Source organism: Vicia villosa, unplaced genomic scaffold, assembly GCF_029867415.1.
Source record: "Vicia villosa cultivar HV-30 ecotype Madison, WI unplaced genomic scaffold, Vvil1.0 ctg.002104F_1_1, whole genome shotgun sequence".
Taxonomy (NCBI): Eukaryota; Viridiplantae; Streptophyta; class Magnoliopsida; order Fabales; family Fabaceae; genus Vicia; species Vicia villosa.
The window spans coordinates 2,190-24,983 of NW_026705841.1; the positions used below are offsets into that span (position 1 = coordinate 2,190).

At 36.0% G+C, this 22,794-nt stretch overlaps 1 protein-coding gene across 1 annotated transcript; it reads left to right on the forward strand.

The window, feature by feature from the left end:
* Positions 1-1,656: 1,656 nt before the first annotated feature.
* Positions 1,657-6,630, forward strand: LOC131637879 (putative phospholipid:diacylglycerol acyltransferase 2). Its single transcript, XM_058908444.1, has 6 exons — positions 1,657-2,340; positions 3,506-3,728; positions 4,268-4,551; positions 4,680-5,022; positions 5,257-5,516; positions 5,723-6,630. Exons 1-6 carry the CDS (start codon positions 2,021-2,023, stop codon positions 6,207-6,209), a joined length of 1,917 nt encoding a protein of 638 aa, XP_058764427.1. The 5' UTR covers positions 1,657-2,020; the 3' UTR covers positions 6,210-6,630.
* The last annotated feature ends 16,164 nt before the right edge of the window (positions 6,631-22,794 follow it).

Consider the following 22,794-nt stretch of genomic DNA (forward strand, 5'->3'; position numbering starts at 1 on the left):
GGATAAACATATTAGATAAATCTCAGATGCCTCCTCTTCCAGATCAGGAGCAGGTTCCAAACACATGTGATTATCACACACTCATTTAGCACCCAGAGCATCTATTATGCACCAGTGATCTGCATATCTGCTGTCATGATGTCCCAAAATCTGATTGGACATCATTTCCTTTCTCATGAAGCACAAAGTTGAGTTTGGTTCTGAAGCTATTACCGCTCACATAAAAAACAAAATCTTCCTTGATCACCTTCAAATAACATAGTAAGGTTCATTCTACTAGTATAGTCAAAATTAGGAATATCCATGCAGCTTTCACAACCGGAGGTACAACAGAACATGTACTACCTGTTGGATAGAAAAGTCTGTACACTCGGCATTGAGATGCGCAATGCTTTCAACCTATCAGATGAACGTTACAACATTATCTATGACATTCTTGCATGATCCAACAATCTTCAGACTAGCTACAGGAACCAGAAGCTTCTTTCCATTGGATAGAAAACTGAGATTTATCTCCTGATCTCTGTACAACCACAATCCTTCAAAGCAAATAAAGAAACTTCTTCAAGAACCCAAGTTTTCAGAGACTTTTTAGATGCACCTTAATGACTCATGCATTGTCATGTTGACCTCAATTCAACCAAAGGTTTTCACACTAAAAACCTCTACCACAGGAACCAACAGACCTGTTGTGGAGAAAAATAAATTCTCCCAACTTCTCTCAGACATGTCATGATACCTTGTTTAAGACATGTGTACCTGCAGACACTTTATGCTACATCATGGAGAAGATTCTCTCCTTGTAGCAACACAGTTCCACATATTTTCCTCTATCATACACTATCCTGTATTTCTTGTTCTTCATGAATTTGATCATTAAGTTCTTCTTCCCTGTCAGATATTCAAATCCAATATCACTCTCACATTACTTCTCATTTTTCTAACTAACTTGAGAATTGTAATGTTAATCTTGCAGGTCACCCTCTTCCCGCCACATCAAAATTTTATTCCACTAACCCAAAATCTCATCTCATCATTTTACCGAACATTCAAATTATTTTCTTGAAAAATTATTAAATTGTTTTTGACATAAATAATAGTTTGGCATAGATACACACATTTATGTAACACAATATACATGAAATTTAAATATTTAACTTAACTCCAAAGCCAAAAACCTAGATTAACTCAATCAAAATTTGATATGGCCAATGATTCCTTTTTTTTTCTCTCTATATTTATAAATAATCTTAAATAGAAAAGAAAAAAACCAAAAAAGCAACATTTAATCACAAAAAAATAAAATAAAATCTATAAAAATCACATACCAATAAACAAAACCAAAATACAAAACTAATAATAATTTCAAAAACCTAAAATTTTCTATTTAAACATTCCTAATTCATCTAAATCTAAAATTAACCAATAAGACATTAAAAAATCGGACAAAAAATATATTGACTTATTTTTTAACATGTCGGCGAGATGGGCCCACCATGTACAGCCCGTTTTCCCCTTTATATATAGTTGCTGACAGTTGGTGTAATATGGTATCAAAAAGATACTCTGCCGCCTTAAACTTTGTGCCTCATGCGATATTTTTCTCTACCTGCTCATTCATATTCTTAGTTAGTCATGCACATATACACCCTTTCTTTTCCTCTTTCCAATTTTTCTAGTACTTTAACATACCTCTAAAAAAAATTATTTATAACAATATTAGCATTTAAAATTAACATTTGATATTTATAGTTATTTTAAACTTATTTATATTTTTTAATTTATTGACTGATCAGTGTCTGTATTGTGTTTTCAGTTGGTAATATTTATCGGTTTGTGTTAGAGCGGTGGAAAGGTCGAAAAAGGGTTAAAGAAGGGATAACACGTGACAACTAATAAACAATTGCATGAATGTTGCTAAACAAGTGTCACATAGTAAAGATGAAAAAAATTCCCAAAATTCCAAAAGAAAACAATAAAAACCCTTTGGTTTAACCATCCAAAATTGATATTACCAATAATGGAAAAAAAGATGCAAAGTAAAGTGAAAGAGTGGAAGAATTGCATTGACTACTGTTGTTGGTTGGTTGGGTATGTGTGTACAATTTGGTGGCTTTTTTCTTTTCTGTATCAGTTTTTGCCAGCTACATTGGTTGGATTTGAAGTGGTTGAGTCACCTGGGTTGAGGTTGAATCGTGAAGGGGTTGAAGGTGTTCATCCTGTTGTTTTGGTGCCTGGGATTGTGAGTGGTGGGTTGGAGCTTTGGGAAGGGAGGCCTTGTGCTGATGGACTCTTCAGAAAGCCTCTGTGGGGTGCTAGTTTGCCTCAAATCCTTAAAAGGTTTTACTCTTTTATGAATTATAGTATGCAATTATAGTCTAGTTCATATCATAGTTAATGTCTGTAAATGTAGTATAACAATTTTAGAGGTTCCTGCAATTTAAAATTTTGCTTCATACTAAGTTATGAATTATTGTAGATTGTTAAGAGTCATACATCCTACATCGGGTAATATATGACTTGAACATATGCTTACAAGTGAGTGAAACCATTACTCTATAAAAGTTGGTTTTGTAAGGAAGAGTTAGACCCAACTACATTAACTTGGTATGTTTGTTAGGTTTAAGATTCGTTGAGCCATTTGCTATCAGGTTTCCTCTATCAGCCACGCACCATTTATTTCCACCTGCTATCAGGTTTCCGTTATCGTGGCACCGTCCATTTATTTCCACGTTCTATATAAGTGAAGACAATCTTCAATCCAAAAATTGGTTTCGTAGGGATGAGTTAGACTCAATCACGTTTCTTTCTAATTTTATTGTTACTCAAATTTGGCATGGGGAATAAACAATTTTGTTTGAGGTTTGGACTTGGGAGTGTACATATAGTTGTTGGATTTGTCTTATCTTAAGTCACATGAGATAGTTTGGAAAAGTGTTTTCTTATAAAGTACTTATAGAAGCGAAGAACTTGAAATCATATTTGAATAGCTATTTAACTATGAGTATTTTACTACTAGCTCCTTAAGTTTTAAGCTTACGGTAGGTTATCTAATGAATTAAAAACAATTTTCCCATCTTATCTAATGAATTAAAAACAATTTTCCCATCTTTGTTCTGATATTCCGTTGTGCATAAATAACCTTAAACTAAAAAATAACTGAGAATTTATAGGTAGGTCACTGGTACTGTTAACCAAGGTTTTCAATCAGTATAGCAATTGCAGAGGCGCTATTGACGCCATAGCGTTATAACATAGCAGAATTTGAAAAAAATGCTATTGTTCTGCAATATGCTATTTAGGATAAATTGTTGCAAATAGCAGCTATTGCAGGGCCAAAGCATCCTAGCATTTCGCAATTCACAACACTAGTTAAACGTTTATCCAAAATGATTTTTCTTAGTAAGAAAATAAGAAAAAGCTTTTATTGTTGTTGTTTCTAATCTTGTGACTGTGAATTCAATCAATCTGTTTATGAATATTTTTTTTGTGTGGTTGCATTTAGGCCTTTATGCTGGTTAGAGCATCTCTCTCTGCATAATGAGACTGGTCTGGACCCTCCAGGAATTCGAGTCAGGGCAGTACCTGGGCTTGTTGCGGCTGATGATTTTGCTTCTGGCTATCATGTTTGGGCAGTGTTAATTGAAAATTTGGCGAGAATTGGTTATGAAGGGAAGAACTTGCACATGGCTACATATGACTGGAGACTGTCTTTTCAAAACACTGAGGTATGTTGATCTTTCTTAAAATGATTTTCAATTCATCGTACTTTCTGAATGCGACTTCTCATTGTCATTACTCAGTTCTTGTAGCTAAATGATTCTTTTATAAAATCAATTGTTATGTTCATTCAAGTTACCTAAGTTATAGATAAAATATAGGTGTATTTGTAATAACTTGGTGTGGTCTAATGTTGTATGAGAGGTGTTTATATTCATCCGCTCTCTTATCGTATCATTAAAAGATGGGATATCCGCTATGAAGCACGAACATAGACACTGAACAATGAACATGACACCGACACTGACACATCGACACCGGTAATAATTTGAAAAAAGAATAAATTGAACGTAATCACAAGTGTCAGTGTCTTGTCGGTGTTGGTGTCCGACACTGACACGCTACAAAGGATATCTGGTCTCAATGTTTTCATTATTTTTGGTAAAGTTTTCGTTATGCTTCTATAGCCAAAAGAATTATAATGCTGAAAAACATGGTTGGCATGAAATAAGTTTCATTTAATTTGGTTTTAATTGGACAAAAACAGATTCGAGACCAAGCTCTTAGTAGATTGAAAAGTAAAATTGAGCTTATGTTTATAACAAATGGCTATAAGAAAGTGGTAGTTGTGCCTCAATCTATGGGGGCTATTTATTTCCTTCATTTCCTAAAATGGGTTGAGGCACCGCCTCCCATGGGTGGCGGTGGTGGTCCAGGTTGGTGCGAAAAGCATATCAAAGCAATCATGAACATAAATCCGGCGTTTCTCGGTGTTCCGAAGGCAGTTAGCAATATATTTTCAGCTGAAGGCAGTGATGCTGCATTTGTCAGGTTAGTCCTTATAACAAGATCCCTTAGTTGTTAGTTCAATTCGAAGGTATAATTTGTAAGTGTAGAAATCATATAACATTTGCAGATTGTGACTCTGTTTTGATGGATTGTTTTCACAATTTTTGCAGAGCCGTGACTTCTGGCATTTTAAATTTTGATTATCTTGGTCTTCAAACAGTTGAACATGTATTGCGGGCGTGTAGAACTTGGGATTCAATCATCTCATTGATGCCGAAAGGCGGTGAAACCATTTGGGGTGACTTGGATTGGTGTCCTAAAGAATGTCATAAATCTGAAAAGAGGGAAGATATGAAGAACCACTTTGTATATAACACTACTTATAAATGCGGTGATGCGCCGAAAGGTCTTCATGTAAGAGATCATATGAAGTATGGAGGAATAAACTCTTTTGGCAAGGCCGTCTCACAGTTACTTGCTTCACTTCTCACTACTCTTGATTCAGAATCAGAGGTATGAAGCACGAACACCCCAATCACAACATTGACACTGATAAAGCGACACTGGTAATAATTTGAAAAAAAAAAGAATAAATAAAACATAATCGCAAATATTAGTGTAGGTGTCTGACACAGACATGGACGTGCCTTTTTTCAGAGGTATCACTGTCAGTGCTACATAGTACCATCTTACGCACTTTAATTTATGCGTATTGAAGCAGTCATGTATAGCTCTTTTTTTCTGCAGGAGATTTCGTCAGAACTTAGTACTTTTAACTTCTCATGTGAGGATGATCGAACGGAATGTAATGAGATACATCGAGAAAGTATCCCGAAAGTTGCTAAAAGAAAGACTAGTAAAGGAAGAACAGATCTTGATTTATACAACTTTATGGCTCCAAAAATGATGAAGCGTGCCGAGGTTCATTTCTCTCACGGGATAGCAGACAACTTAGATGATCCAAAATACACACATTACAAATACTGGTCTAACCCACTTGAAACCAAGTAAGTATTATGATTGATGAAACACTTTTAACAAGCTTTTCTTTATACAATTATCTTACATAGATCAATTGGAGTAGTTTTCTCTTCTTTTTCTATCGAGTTTAATAGCTATGCATCAAACATAGGAGTAATGAGACATTAATACTACCTTTGTTTATCGTATTTGATTCATTAATTGGAAAACTAAATGTAAATTTCTGATTCAGGCTACCTGACGCTCCGAATATGGAAATATACTGTCTATACGGTGTTGAAATTCCTACTGAAAGATCATCCGCACACAAGCCATCCCCTCCTGACAAGTACAAGCACATTCCTTTCCCGAATAATAATTCAGATGACGAGGGAAACGAAAGTAAATTACAAAGTGATGTTTATTTAGTGAGCGATGACGAGCGTGTGAACACTCTAAGTTCAGGGTTCATGTGTGCCAAAGGATGGCGCAGAAGAACGCAGTTCAATCCTTCTGGCACGGCTACATATATACGAGAGTATAAGCAAAAACAAAAAAGTAATATCCTTGAGGGGAGACGTCTAGAGAGCAGATCACGCGTCAACAACATTATAGGAAACACTGCGTTGATTGAAGATGTTTTGCGAGTTGCTGCTGGAGCCACCGGTGCAAATATTGGAGGTGATAAGATATTTTCAGATATCATGAGGATTTCTGATAGGATGAATCTCAGATTGTGATTGTATTCAACTGTTGGATTTTCTTGCATGGTGGTAGGAGCCTAGGAGGTGTAGAAGAAATCTGCAAGGTTAATGCAGAAATAGAATATGTGCAACAAAATATGTATATATATTAGTGAATTTTGATAAGTTATAGGGCATTAAAAGGAAGTTGTTTAGGTTTCTGACCATAATATATGAAGTATAAATAACTCTACAACAAACCATTATTATTCCATTTCATATAATTAATTTTAAACCTAAAACAAAGGACCCTCTAACCTCTAGTATGATCTATCAAATTTATCATTCATCTCTTCCTCTATCCACTACTATCCTGCTCCACCGGCACAGCTACCCTATGATATTTTTATACAAGAAAAAACTCATTTTCTCTTCCTTTCAATTGGATCACTATCATGTTAATGGCTATGGTAAACTTTGATATTGCTTTGTGTATCCATTTACAAAGTTTCTTCTACTTCGATATCTTGCCGTGAACATTTCAAAGCTCATTGGTAAACCGGGATATTATCAAAGAAACAAATATAAAATTTATTTTTGGACCAAAATAAAAGGGGTTGTTCTTCTCATCCTTCTCATCCTTAGTAGTGTAGAGTAGTCACCCGATTGAAACTCGAAATTACATTTTTTAAAAATTGAAGGTATATTTTCAAAGGTTTCTAAAGTACACCTTATATTTTGTAAGTGAACCATTTTCATTTTGACAAAAAGTAATTTAATATATACTTTTGAAATAAATTTAAAAATATATTTTTGTAGGAGAGAAAATGTCAACCAACTGTGCTTTATTCGAGTAATGTCTAACTTTGAGTTCACATCGATTTACCTTTGCCTTCAGAAAGTGAAATCTAGCTTCGATATGTTTACTCCTTCCATGCAGAACAGGATTCTTCGCCAGATTTATGGCTGACTTGTTGTCGAATTGCAACACAAGAGGGTTTTTTACTTCGACCTCTATTTCTTCAAGTACCAATGTGATCCAAATTGTTTGACATGTAGCATAGGATCCTATTATATATTTAGCTTCACACGATGATAATGCCACCACTGGTTGCTTCTTCGAACACCATGAAATTGGGGCACCAAATACTTGAAAGAAATATTCAGTTGTGCTTCTTCGATCTTCTTTATCTCCACACCAATCAGCATCTGAAAAACAAGTAACTATTGCTTCTTTGTCTTCAAAATTTCGTCAAAATAGAATTCCACACTCTATCGATCCTTTTAAGTATCTTAGAACTCTTCTTGCAACCTACATGTGTGACACTCTTTGTTTACTCATGTATTTGCTCACTTATCCGACTGCGAAACCTATATCAGGTCGACTGTTGCACATACCTCAGAGATCCCACAATTTGCTTGAACAAAGTATCGACTTTGTCTTCCTCTCCAACTTCACATTTGGTTCGAGAGGTGAGGATGCAACATTCGAATCATCCATTCTGAATCTCTTGAGTATCTCTTTGACATACTTCCTTTGATGTAGCACCATACTTTGCTTTGACATTTGAAATTCCACTCCTAGAAAATAAGAAAGTTTTCCTAGATTCGACATTTCAAATTCCTTCATTATCCGCTCTTTGAACTTCGACGAGTTCTCCAAGCTATTTCCAGTTACCTGCAAGTCATCAACTTGTAAGCAAATGATTGTTACGTTTTGTGCCACAACCTGAACATAGACACCATACTCTAATTTGCATTTTACAAATCCTAATTCGACTAAGTATGAGTCGATCTTCTTGTTCCATGCCCTAGGTGCCTGTTTGAGGCCACAAAGCGCTCTGTGCAACTTATATACTTTACTCTCTTCCTTCTGAATCATAAACTCTAGAGGTTGTGTGACATATACCTCTTTGTCTTAAGGATCATTTAGAAATATTTATTTCACATCTAGATTAAATATCTAACCATTTCTCTTCTTCTTGTTTCATGTACAATGGTGATGGTTGTGATGGCAATGCAACAAGAAGTTTGGAAACACTTGGAGGGTTTGATGGAATTTGAAGACTTGACGTAGGAATTTGGTGTAACTCTTTGTAGCTTTGTAACTTGGATAACTTGTATGACTTAGAATGAATTTTGAACTTCAAATAACTTTGTATCTCAAATAGATTTTGAATGAATTTGAAATAAATCTTGCATAATGAACTTGTATGATTTCTAATTTGCTTAGAAGTTTGAATAGAACTTGAAGTTTGAATAAATGAAGAATGTTGAATGATCTTTGAACTTGAAATTGAAATTGGTTTAAGTCGAGGAACTTGTATGAAATGATTTGAAACTTTGAAGATAAATTTCTCATGAATGAAGTACTGTATGACTTTGAATAGTAGATAATGAATGCTTTTGCTTTACATAAATCTGAAGGGTATGAAAAAACTTAGAAAGGGGGGATTTGAATAAGTGGTTTCTTTTTGCAATATAAAAGTGACACAACATTTTTATCCTTGTTCGTTATAACTCAACTACTCCAGTCCACCCGCCAAGGTGATTTTGCCTCTCTCAGTCGAGGACTTAATCCCATATAATAAAAAATGATTACAAATGCACAACCAAATGTTGTGACTAACAATATAATGCACAAACCAACTGCCTGTGACTTACAACCTTGCACAAATCAACTGCTTGTGACTAACAACCTTGCACAAACCAACTGCTTGTGACTAACAACCTTGCACAAATCAACTGCTTGTGACTAACAACCTTGCACAAACCAACTGCTTGAGACTAACACTAGATAATAAACCGTTCAGGGATCTCCACGAGATATAATTTTTATTGATCTAGAACCCTCTAAGACTAAACTAGTCCTAGCCCTTTTGAGAATTCTGACCCAACCGGTCTCTTGATCGGTAAAATAGCAAGTGTACTATTTTGCCTCTGTAGTAATAAACGGAAAATTCCCCGAATGTCGAATATCAAAGACTGCTTGACGAATAAGAGTTTTATCAATATTTCAATTAAAAAAAGTTATAAGAGGTTTTGTTTGGTTTTTATTAAAGTTGCAATTAAAGTAATTAACTAAAATATTAGAACGATGAACAGAGATGAGTAAATTACTAGGGGTCGGTGAATGATTCTTGCTGTAACAATTTGTTTCTCAATGCAACAATATAGTTTTCACAATTGATTACCGATTCTCAAGAGTATCTAATCCTAAGTCCTTAGTGAAAAGATCTTTGACGTCACAACCTAATTACTGATCAAGCATTCCAATAACAAGAATCTCCGGTTAAGATAAAATATCCCTAGTCCTAGGTGATAATTATTATCCTAAGTTCTTACTCATGTCAATGAACAATCACTATCCAACTTAAATTATTCATACAAATTCAATATCCATTTTTCTGACGGTTAAAGCATAAAGAGCAGATGTAGAACAAATCAATTATATGAAAAACAAATTGCATCAAGAAATAATGTCATTACATTCAGAAACAGGGTCACCCCTAGCAATGGGGGGTTTAGCTACTCATAACAATAACAAAAATCATAGTTTGAATTGTAGACATTACAGATAAACGAAGGGAATCAGATTTTCAATCGCGAACGCTCATGGAAATCTTCAATCCTTGCTTAAAATCTGAATTCTCAAGCGTCTCCAATGTATTTTCGCACCCAAAACTGTCCAACTCTTGTCCAAACGCACTCTGGTTCTTTTATTTGTCATTCTGGGCTTTTCAGCAAAACATGCCAAAAATATCCCGTGCACACGCGTCTGGGAACTCGTCTGGTAGGATGACACGCGTCCAGAGACGCGTCTGAGCAGCGTGAGGATTTCGTTTGCAATTCCGGATTTCTGGGACGCGTCCTGGGATGCGTTTGGGGATCAGGCACGCTTCTGGGAACGTGTGTGGGCATCAGACACGCGTCTGAGAACGCGTGTGGGCAGAGGAATGATTTTTGGCTCCATGCAAGTCAGGAGACGCATCGGGGGACGCGTTTGCTCAGCAGACCACACTTTTCACCTTCACACGTGTTTAAGGACGCGTATCAGCAGCAGGAGGTGTTCTTCCAATTGTCACACACGTCTAGGGACGCGTTTGGCCAACTTTATGAGCTTTTCTTCATTTTTCACTTTTTCGCACGTATTTTCCCCACTTCATTCACCTGAGTCTGCAAACACTTAAACACACAATCAAAGCATAAAATGCGGAATAAAGAAATAAAACATTGAACAAAGTACTTCAAATGCAACTAAAAACAACTATAAATATACGTGTGAAAACCAGTGATCATCTCTCAATGAACAATTACAATTTAACGATAGTGTTTCAGATTGCTTCTAGAAAGCTTTAATCACAACTGTGATATACCACTAAGTGTTTAGTACAGGAACTATGAACTCAAAAAAATAATTATTCTTCAGCGCAGGAATTCATCGTTTGTGTTGGTGTTCTTTTAGTTTGTATATGTCAGTACTTTGTTGATGCACACACTACACACTTTTCTTTTCCAAGTGATCTTGTATATATATGTCTTCGAATATTTATCTATTATCTTGATCTTTGGAGAGAGCATTAAATGCTTGCATGTTTGCTTTTTGGTTTTTGTTTCTCCAACGTGTTGCATGTGTGTTTCTTCTTCAATCAATCTTAGGAATTGTTCCATTTGAGTGCTCCAGCCGTTTCGCTAATCATAATGTTTTTAATGGAATCTTATATTGATTCAGAACTTTGCATCTATTCGTAACTTCTATTATGACTTGAATATAACTTCTAATAAAGTTTGTCCACTGCGATTGGTGCCTTCAGAAGTTTCTTTATTAAAACTTTCAGCAGCTTTCCTTTTCAACACTTGCTCAGCTTTGCATAATGTTCAGTTCAGATGGTACTTGTATTAGGACATCTTCTGAAATAAGAAATATATAATTAGAGTACCATATTTACTTATACAAAATTTATTTACTTGTTATCATCAAAACACTAAGATATGATTAGAACCAAACTATGTTCTAACAATCTACCCATTTTTGATGATGACAAAACTTTTACGTTTTGATCAGAAATTTTGTATATAAGAGAAATAATCTCCCCCTGAGATATATAATTCTCCCTCTGAAATAAATAATTGGAGAGAAATGTAAAGTAATAATTTCCTTGAGTAATTTTCTCTTCAGCTTGTTTCTTCAAAAGATTGATGGATATAGCTTTTCATAAGCGCATTTCTCTTCAGAGGTTCTAAAGTATATTCCCTTCAGAATCAGACATTTCCTCCACACTTTCAGAAAGAAAGTTTTTGTACTTTGTTAGAAATGTCTGAGACTTTATCCCTGTAGCTGTTAAATTTTAATCTGATCAAAATTTCACTTTTCCCCCCCTTTTTGTCATAATCAAAAAAGCGTAGACAACGTAATATATGCAAATAAACAAGATGATATTCATAAATGAGTTAAGTGCAACACAAACACAAATTCAACATCAACAAAAGTAAAAACAACAAAATAACACACATGAAAATATCATAAGAACTAAACACAGAAAACTAGGGTTGTCGAGGAACAAGTGACAACATAAGATTTTTGATCTCATTCGTGGCTGCTTCTTGCCTAATCATCCAGGATTTGAATTCTTTGTTGGTGTCATCCTGCTTGTCTAGTCGTTCCTTAACCGCTGCATTTTCCCTTTTTAGTTCATTAAGCGTTTCAATCATACGAGAAGATGGATCAGAGGTTAAGGCAACGTCAGAAGTTGCAAGCACAGAGGAAACAGTGAGAATCTTAGGAGTCAGAAGATCTGTATTTACCACCCAGGTTGGTATTATTCCTTCACGAATGTCTTTTGGCACTTCAATCGGGACTTGTTTTACCAAAGCCAAAGGATTTTCTTGGTCACCATCTATATCCATATGTTCAGAAGTGGAATAACAAGGAGCATTGTTGATCACTAGAGGAGGCTTTAATGCCCAGAGATCCATTACTAGTGCGATGACAGCATTCAGACACTCAGAAAATATCTCATTAGCATGAGTACGACATACTTCTTTGAGTTTGAGGGATTCAAAGTTGAATCTCCTTCTGAACGCATCCCAAAGGGCTCCTAAAGTCACTGGACTCCCATTTATTGCACAATCAGCCTTTAATTTTGCAATCCAATCCTGCATCTCTACTTCAAAATTCTAAAATAATATATCAACATCTGTTGGATTAGGTTTGTGACTTGGTTCTGAATGTTGAGGTTTAGGAGATTGTTCTGGTTTCAGTTCATAGGTTTCCGTTGGTTGAGGTTCCGGAAGTGGGACTTCTGATGTGATCATAGGTATGTTTGGTGAGTTGAACGGTGAGTTTTGTGGTGATGGTGAGGATGAAGTGATTTGAACTTCGGGTGAGGATGGAATGGAGATATGTTATGGGGAGTGAGATGAAGTAATTTTGTGGAGTTGTGGTGAGGTGTGTTCAATTGATTCGGAGATAGAAAATATGTTATGTGCCAGAATATCAGGAAATATCACAACTAAGGGGCTAGTGATGCCAAGAATGTTCCAAGATCCTTGGAACCATTCATAAGGTTTTGTAGTTGGTATTACGGGTTGAGATCTGGTTTCAGAAGATTCTGGATGGTTTCTTTCAAGGAGAGGTGTAGTTTCTTGTTTCGTGGGAAGAGGAATTTCTTTTTCTATTGGAAGTGAAAGTTCTGTGGTATTTGGATTTGATGGTTTGGGAGCAGAAACAGGAGTTTCCGATTGGTTTTCTGGTGGAGTTGATGTTGTGAGGTCAGGGAGTTGAGTAGTTTCTGTTTGTGAGGATGGTTGAACTTCTACTGGTGATATGGGTGCAAATTCTCTTTGTGTGGAGGTTGGGAGTTCTGTTTCAGGTGGGATTTCTGAAGTGTTTGGATTGGTGTGTTGGAGGATTTCAGGAATCTGAGTTTCAAGAGGTTCTGTTTCAGGAATCAGGGTGTCTTGTTGGTTTTCAGGCTAAGTGATTGTTGTGGTTTCTGGTGATTTAGTGGGTTCAGTTTGTTCTTGGGACAGTTCAAAATTATCTATATCTGACAGCATTTGTGCAATGTTTTGGTTTTGTTCTTGATGTATTGGAAGAATTTTGGGATCACTTTCAATGTTTGAAGCATTAAGATATTGTTGATCAGAAGTTTGTTGTGGAATGGTTTCAGCTGATTGAACTGAGGATGGTGCGGATGTTTGAGATGGTGATAGATCAGTTATTGGGAATGGCAGAGGATCAGAAAGGGATTCAATTGTTTGTGATTCATGTAGTTCAGATGATTGAGCTGTTTGAGGTTCTAAGGTATGGGGTTGTTAAGATGTTCCTATATTTTAAGAATTGACAACTGTAACACCCCATATTTTAAATTTTATTAATTTAATGGGAGTTTAAATTAATTTCTTGGATTATTGGTATTTTAATTGGACTTAAGTTGGAAATTGTGTAAAATAAGCTATTGGGCCAAGTTGTGGTTAGTAATGGAGGGAGTGTGATTGGTAGGCCCTGTTACTAAAGCTATTTTGCTTTATTTTCATAAAATAAGAAAAAAAAGAAATTGGAAATTAGAAGAAGAAAACCTAAGAGGAAGAAGGAGAGAGCTCATGGAGAAAAGAGATTTTCGTATTCATGGTGCAGCCCTCACAAAATGGGTCATAACTTCCTGCTCGTAACTCCAAATCAGGTAATTCTCGAAGATTCGGATTCTACACAAAATTTCCTTCGATTTGATATATTAATTCGTGTCAGGGAGGTTCTCGATGAGGGAGATAAGCGAGTTTGAAGATTGGGAATTCTTGCTGAAAGTGAAGAAAAGAGGCTTACGGGTTTGATGGAGAAGAAGGGGAAAAGTCCGGATTCTTGGCTAAGGTAAGGGGAGACTCTTTCGATTAACATCTATTATCGGGTTATGGATAATAGGACTGATATAGATATATTATTTCGTATCGATTGAGTCATATGATAGAGTTAGGGATTTGAGTCAATTTGGATGATGATTGATCATTTGGCTAGAATCCATGATGTTTGTGTTGTTGTGGTTCAAATTGATAAAGTATGTGTAAATGCTTGTTTGTGATGTTTGAATGTGTTGTTGAGGCATGAAATGACATGGAATAATTGTGAATTGGTTCTGTTTTTCGTGTCTGGTCGAAATGATTCGATTTGGGTTGTGTTGGATGGAAATAAGCTGCTGTCAAAAGTGCTTTTTTTTGCTGTTACAGGTGATGTAACCGGTTACGTTCGGGCTTGTAACCGGTTACGGTTGTGAAAAACGGGGTTTTTGGGCTGGTTACGAGTTTGTAACCGGTTACGGTGTTGTTCGTAACCCGTTACGGCTGAAACGTTTTTGAAAATTTGTTCTTCGTAACCCGTTACGCTTTCTCTGTAACCCGTTACGGCTGAAGGTTTTTGAAAAAATGAATCATTTTAGAAAACTCATAACTTTTGAACCGTTGGTCCGTTTTGTGTGCCGTTTCGAGCAGAATGAAACTTATGAGGTATTCTTTATGTTAGGATGATGAAATGATTAGTAGCTTGAGATTATTTCATGACTTTGCTTGTTTTGATGAATGTTGTGCGGTGGACATATATGATGAGATGTAACGACACAAGCTATGTTTAAGACATTATTATGTGATGATTTGTTTGTTGGTATGATGAGTCCTATGAGATAGTTTTGTGATGATGTGAGTATGATGTGAATATATTGTCTGTTGGATGGATGACGTATTGTTGACATATATGATAAAATGTGACAATATAAGATGTTGTTTTGAAAAACATTATGATGTGATGATTTGTTGATAATTATATGATGATGATTGCTTTGTTTTAGAATGATGTGGATACATGTATGTTCTTCCTTATTGATGATGATGATTGATGTGGATACATGTATGTTCTTTAATGATGATGATGATGATTGATTGTATTTGAATGAAGCTAATGTATATAAACATACTTTGATGATGATGATGATGATGATGTTGATAACGATGATGATGATGAAATGAGTATTTGATGATGTTACTCATTAGACTTGACGATGGTATAAGTATGTTCATGTATGTTTGCATTCATTCATATTCAGTGATGATGCTGTATCCATGATGATGTGTTGGATCAGTAAAGGGCATGATTCCAATTGTGTGGAATCTGTGCTGGCAGGGCCGTATCTTGATGATGTTGGATCGGTCATGGGTTATTCCCATTTGATGATGTTGGTACCACATGCATAGTGTCAGTTGCATTCATATGCATAACTTTTATAACATGATTGGATGTATTCCAGTGTTATAAATATTGATGATGTGTTGGTTGATTGTTTCGTGATGATGAAACTTGTCTGAATGTCTGTTTATGAAACAATTGGGTGAATGATGTAACTATGATGTGTTATTATTTATGATTCAATAACATTTGTTAATTTCAATGAGACTCACCCTTACTGTTGACATTTTCAGATTGGCGAGTAGCGGCTTTTGGCTTTGGTGAGGATAGCTCATAGGCCAGTTTGTTTAAGTATAGCGTCGGTGTCATGCTCTGATATTGTAACACTGGGGAACGCTAGCTTAGAGTTTATGATGATACTCTATGTTGTTGTTATTGGAGTAATTTTGTGAGATATTGCATAGATGATGTTATGCTTATCCGTTGGTTAATGTTCCGCTGTGTAGAAACATGATTTTGTTAAATTGATGATTCGTTCCTAAGTGAAGCATGACAATTGATTTATGATAAATTGTTTAAATTGAATTGTGGCACCCTTGTTTTCATGTTTTACTCTGAATTATTTTATTAATTTCCGCGGGGTTTAGAAGGGTGTTACAATAGTGGTATCAGAGCAGGTCGGTCCGTCCGGCCAATTGTCGAGTCAGTTGAGTTGCACGGCAGTTGAATACTGTCGGCATATTATCCCTTGGCACGCGACATGTGAGTGAATCACTGTCGGTACTTGGTTGTTAGTTGCGGAAGTTGGTTTGAAACAAGTGGGAAGTTGATTCAATAGGCTGTTGTTGGCAACAGTGCGAGCGTTGTTGGAGTTGTTGTTTCCCGAATTGAAGTTGACTTGAAATTAAGACTTGACTGGTAATTAAGTTGGAACATCTTGAAGGAAGATGATTAGAGGTAATTGATAATTATTGTAGGAGAGGGAAATTAGGAAGTTGCAATGTATCAGCTCTGCTGGTGTGATGCGAAGTTGTCAGTTGAGTAGCCTTACGTCTCGGGAGAGGTTCAGCTGCAAGTTTGCAAAGAGCATTGATATCGTAATGTTCCAGAAATCACACTTCGGCGATGGGATGTGTTGCACAAATTATAAGAATGTTTGGAAGTGAAGAGATATGATAAGGGGTTGTTTGGAATGTGATCGAGTTGAAGAGAATGAGTTTTGGAGTGAGATTTTCGTAAGCAAAACGCAGGAAAATTGCTGAATAGCTGCAGAACTTTGAAAATTCATAACTGGAGTTCTGGACATCCGATTTGAGTTCCGTTTGAAGCGTCGGAAAGCTAAAGAGATGAATCTTGTTATAAAAATGGTTGCAGAAGCTGTAACATAACTAATTGTGACAGGGTGACGTTGGAAAGAGGTGAAGTTACGGTTACTCTTGGTCTTAGAACTAGACTTATTGGTACTGCACGAGATGTCAGTGTCAGCGTTGGACGAATTGAAGGAGTAATTAGAAGGTTTGTTGAGAATTAATTTTAAGAATTGAATATACCATTTGAAGGGTTTTGGGAATACCCTATAGAGCGTCGCTGCATGATGTCGATGTTGCATTTTTGGATAACGATTGGAAAATTCATATCTTGAGTTCTGAGTGTCGGATTAATGTGCCGTTTGAACCTACGAAGAGGAGAGATTATGTTCTACTTTATCGCAGAGTTATAAATACAGTAGAGTGATCCTATGAGGAGAGGTTCTGAAGTCGGTTATGGAAGCGTGAAACTTGTTGAATAAGAATGCCTACTATCGTGATTGTTTGAAACAAAATTGAGTAGAACATGTTGTTGATGAATAAGTTGATGAGATGCTCGGTAATAAAGATGATTTGAGTGCCGATGGATTTTAGTGAGAAGTGAATTAGTAGTAAAGGTGAAATAAACTTTAGAACGGTTGAAGTCGTATTTGTGATGCCAAAGTGACGACAAGTATACAAGAAGAATTGTAGAGAATTTCTAACACCTATTGATATGAGGAAGACTTTGTTGAGATTCCGAGTGAAATATATTGGTATGTGAAAGACGTCGTGAGATTGGGAGTAAAACCACGAGTTATGAATGTTATCACGGTCTTTTGCTAAGATGAGGATTTTGATTTGGAACGAGATGAATAGTAATGTACGAGTATATTAGTGATTGTGAAGTTGGAAGTACTTAACAAGTGTATGATGCTAAGTGACTATGAAGCGGATTGTGTAAAATGTATGGACGTCGGTGTCTCACCGATAAGATCCAATAAGAGGGAAGTGTGCGAGTTGTAAAGACTTAAAGTGAACAATTGAACTATGACGATGTCAATGAGTTTGAGTGCAAACTCGGAAGGGACACTATTATGTAGTGACGACAGTTTTTGCTTACATATGGTTGTCGGCTATCTATTAACAAATTGAGGACTTGATCACCCTTAATCTCTTGTTGGTAGTAGACGGAATCATATAGATGGGATGAACTTGTTTTGTTACCTTAATGGTTTGGGATATGAAGAATACTAAGCCGTGAGAATAATCACTCACCATGTTGTGTGAACTTACGAAGAAGTGAATACGAAAGAATGCAATATATTGGATGATGACTTAAGATGGGTAATCAGAGTCGCACAGCGAAGGTGTGATGTGGAGTAGTGTGCAAGTACTACTCGTGGGAAGTGAGGAATTAATATGTCGGGAGCCTACGTAGAGAACATGTATTGATCTATATGTTGAATTTAGGATCTAGTGGAGGTAAGGATGTTGTACCAGATAATTAGAACGCTTTTGAATAATTGTCGGGATGATGAATATGTTATTGTGGTTGTACGTAGTTAACGAATATGTATTTGACAAAGTTAAGACGATGAGTTGATACTATATGATGCTATAATAATTTTGTGTTGTTGTTAAGGGGTTATTGTAGATTTCCAAATATAATGAGGAATTATACTCTATGAAGGATGAAGTTGATTTAATTCTTAGAGAATGACGGGACTCAGTTTGAGCTATTTTGTAAGCAACGATATATTGATGCTAATGAGTGTGATTATAATTACTTGGGTGTACTCGTTCCGATGGTTGGAATGTTTTAATAGATGTAGTAACTCAGGAATTTGTTTTTGAGTGCGAGTAAGTATTGCTAAGTGGTAGATTAGTACCATGAATGGTCAAGAGTAATTCTTGCACGAATGAGTAAAGAGAGTCGGAATCGGGTAAAACTCAGAAATCTAATTGGTGTAGATGATTGTAATGAGTAATCGGAGTAGTGTAGCGGAAGTAGAATGTAAAGTGTTGGATAATTGAAGGTGTGACTTAAGAGGAGTTAGATAATTGGAATTCAATGGCATGAAGAATACGATTATTGAGTTTTCTTGAAGGAAGCAGTTGGTGAAAAGTGCAAGTATTACTTTATCGCGCAAATGGGAAAGTGTGTTTCAGGTTGGTACGTTCGTATATGGAACGCATTGCTGCAGTGTCGATAAGGTGTGATCATACCACGAGTTGTGTAATTTTATTATTCAGTTATTGGGCGTATTGTATGGGTTGTATATCAATGTTCTATTGTCGTTAACCTTTTGGAGGTATAACGGGTAGTACACCTTTGGATGGTCAAGTGCAACGTAAGAGCTGAGATTGAATGCATGAGACATGCTTCCTGTTGGTTATGTCAGATGAATCTTGAGGATCGAATAGGGAAATGTTACCTGGGAACTAGAGAGTCAGATGAAAGACTCATATCCGGAACTTTTCACTTGAAGTATGTTTTCGAGGACGAAAACTCTTTTAGTGGGGGAGAGTTATAACACCCCATATTTTACATTTTATTAATTTAATGGGAGTTTAGATTAATTTCTTGGATTATTGGTATTTTAATTGGACTTAAGTTGGAAATTGTGTAAAATAAACTATTGGGCCAAGTTGTGGTTAGTAATGGAGGGGGTGTGATTGGTAGACCCTGTTACTAAAGCTATTTTGCTTTATTTTCATAAAATAAGAAAAAAAGAAAGAAATTGGAAATTAGAAGAAGAAAACCTAAGAGGAAGAAGGAGAGAGCTCATGGAGAAAAGAGATTTTCGTATTCATGGTGCAACCCTCACAAAATGGGTCATAACTTCCTGCTCGTAACTCCAAATCAGGTAATTCTCAAAGATTCGGATTCTACACAAAATTTACTTCGATTTGATATATTAATTTGTGTCAGGGAGGTTCTCGATGAGGGAGATAAGCGAGTTTGAAGATTGGGAATTCTTGCTGAAAGTGAAGAAAAGAGGCTTACGGGTTTGATGGAGAAGAAGGGGAAAAGTCCGGATTCTTGGCTAAGGTAAGGGGGGACTCTTCCGATTAACATCTATTATCGGGTTATGGATAATAGGACTGATATATATATATATATATATATATATATATATATATATATTATTTCGTATCGATTGAGTCATATGATAGAGTTCGGGATTTGAGTCAATTTGGATGATGATTGATCATTTGGCTAGAATCCATGATGTTTGTGTTGTTGTGGTTCAAATTGATAAAGTATGTGTAAATGCTTGTTTGTGATGTTTGAAGGTGTTGTTGAGGCATGAAATGACATGGAATAATTGTGAATTGATTCTATTTTTCGTGTATGGTCGAAATGATTCGATTTGGGTTGTGTTGGATGGAAATAAGCTGCTGTCAAAAGTGCTTTTTTTTGCTATTACAGGTGATGTAACCGGTTACGTTCGGGCTTGTAACCGGTTACGGTTGTGAAAAACGGGGTTTTTGGGCTGGTTACGAGTTTGTAAACGGTTACGGTGTTGTTCGTAACCCGTTACGGCTGAAACGTTTTTGAAAATTTGTTCTTCGTAACCTGTTACGCTTTCTCTGTAACCCGTTACGGCTGAAGGTTTTTGAAAAAATGAATCATTTTAGAAAACTCATAACTTTTGAACCGTTGGTCCGTTTTGTGTGTCGTTTCGAGCAGGATGAAGCTTATGAGGTATTCTTTATGTTAGGATGATGAAATGATTAGTAGCTTGAGATTATTTCACGACTTTGCTTGTTTTGATGAATGTTGTGCGGTGGACATATATGATGAGATGTAACGACACAAGCTATGTTTAAGATATTATTATGTGATGATTTGTTTGTTGGTATGATGAATCCTATGAGATAGTTTTGTGATGATGTGAGTATGATGTGAATATCTTGTCTGTTGGATGGATGACGTACTGTTGACATATATGATAAAATGTGACAATATAAGATGTTGTTTTGAAAAACATTATGATGTGATGATTTGTTGATAATTATATGATGATGATTGCTTTGTTTTAGAATGATGTGGATACATATATGTTCTTCCTTATTAATGATGATGATTGACATGGATACATGTATGTTCTTTAATGATGATGATGATTGATTGTATTTGAATGATGCTAATGTATATAAACATACTTTGATGATGATGATGATGATGTTGATGATGATGATGATGAAATGAGTATTTGATGATGTTACTTATTAGACTTGACGATGGTATAAGTATGTTCATGTATATTTGCATTCATTCATATTCATTGATGATGTTGTATCCATGATGATGTGTTGGATCAATAAAGGGCATGATTCCCATTGTGTGGAATCTGTGCTGGCAGGGCCGTATCTTGATGATGTTGGATCGGTCATGGGTTATTCCCATTTGATGATGTTGGTACCACATGCATAGTGTCAGTTGCATTCATATGCATAACTTTTATAACATGATTGGATGTATTCCAGTGTTATAAATATTGATGATGTGTTGGTTGATTGTTTTGTGATGATGAAACTTGTCTGAATGTCTGTTTATGAAACAATTGGGTGAATGATGTAACCATGATGTGTTATTATTTATGATTCAATAACATTTGTTAATTTGAATGAGACTCACCCTTACTGTTGACATTTTCAGATTGGCGAGTAGCGGCTTTTGGCTTTGGTGAGGATAGCTCATAGGCCAGTTTGTTTAAGTATAGCGTCGGTGTCATGCTCTTATATTGTAACACTGGGGAACGCTAGCTTAGAGTTTATGATGATACTCTATTTTGTTGTTATTGGAGTAATTTTGTGAGATATTGCATAGATGATGTTATGCTTATCCATTGGTTAATGTTTCCGCTGTGTAGAAACATGATTTTGTTAAATTGATGATTCGTTCCTAAGTGAAGCATGACAATTGATTTATGATAAATTGTTTAAATTGAATTGTGGCACCCTTGTTTTCATGTTTTACTCTGAATTATTTTATTAATTTCTGCGGGGTTTAGAAGGGTGTTACAACAATAGATATAGAGGTAGAGGGATTACCTGAAGACTTTTTCTTCTTTGTCTTCTGAACCTTGGGAGCTCTTGTAGAAGTGCCTTCTCCTGCAACTTTCCTCTTCTTGGATTTCTTCTTTTTGTGAACTTCTGGTATAGGGTTATTTTTGCCTTGAAACCATGCTGGGTCAATAGGTGTGCCAGACTGCTTGCTCAATTCAAGGAAGTGTAGTATGATGTCAGGAGTGTCTCCAACGTTGAATACGGGAAAGTCATCAATTTGAACTCTTCTTGTTGTGATTAAGCTTGTCGTGTAAGGAGTGGGTTGACAGATAAATTTCTCAATGATGTTCATCTTCTTTAAATTCTTCCCATTTATGGCTTTTCCACATGTTGGGTCTAACTCTTTCAACAAGTTAGCATCTTCTAAATGCGCTATCAATCCATTCTCCAGTAGAATGTCTGATATTAGCCTAGAAAGAGGAATCCGGTTTTTCTTGCCTTTAACTTTTCAATTTCTTTCTTCTTCTCTGGTTTCCCTGACGTGATTCTATAGATGTTTGAAAAGGATATATGGTAAATCGATCTTGATATTTTTACCGAGGAAGTATAGTAGGTATTGTTGGTCAGTGTTGACATAGTCTGAAGAACTTGTTGCTTTTTGGTGGAAGATACAACCCAGGAAGATTTTTGCCCAAACCTGGTAATACTCCTTTAGATTTTTGAATTTTGAAGAGGCTTCCCCGTTCTTGAAGATTTCAGCATAAACCACTTCCATATCTGCTCTTCCATCAGCAACACCAACAACCCCTTCTCCTTTAAAATCTATTAAATGTCTTATTAGGTTTTCTGTGATAACAATTTGTTTACCCATGACGAACAACATAATTGCTTTGGGCGAAGTGACCGCATGAATCCAAAATTCTTTAACCAGATGAAGGAAGACTGGTCCAATCAACCTGTTAAAGAAGTGTTCTCAGCCTTGAAATTCAACGGCAGGGAACAAATCAAGCCCATTGTCCCTGATGTTTTCTAGATCAACCATATACTCGCAGATTACTTCCAACTCATTTACAGGAAGAAGCATGGTCCTTTGTGGTTCTACGTAGCCCTCAGTTTGAGGATTGCTAGAGGTAGTAGCAAGATTTTGTTGAGAAGATGAACCAAA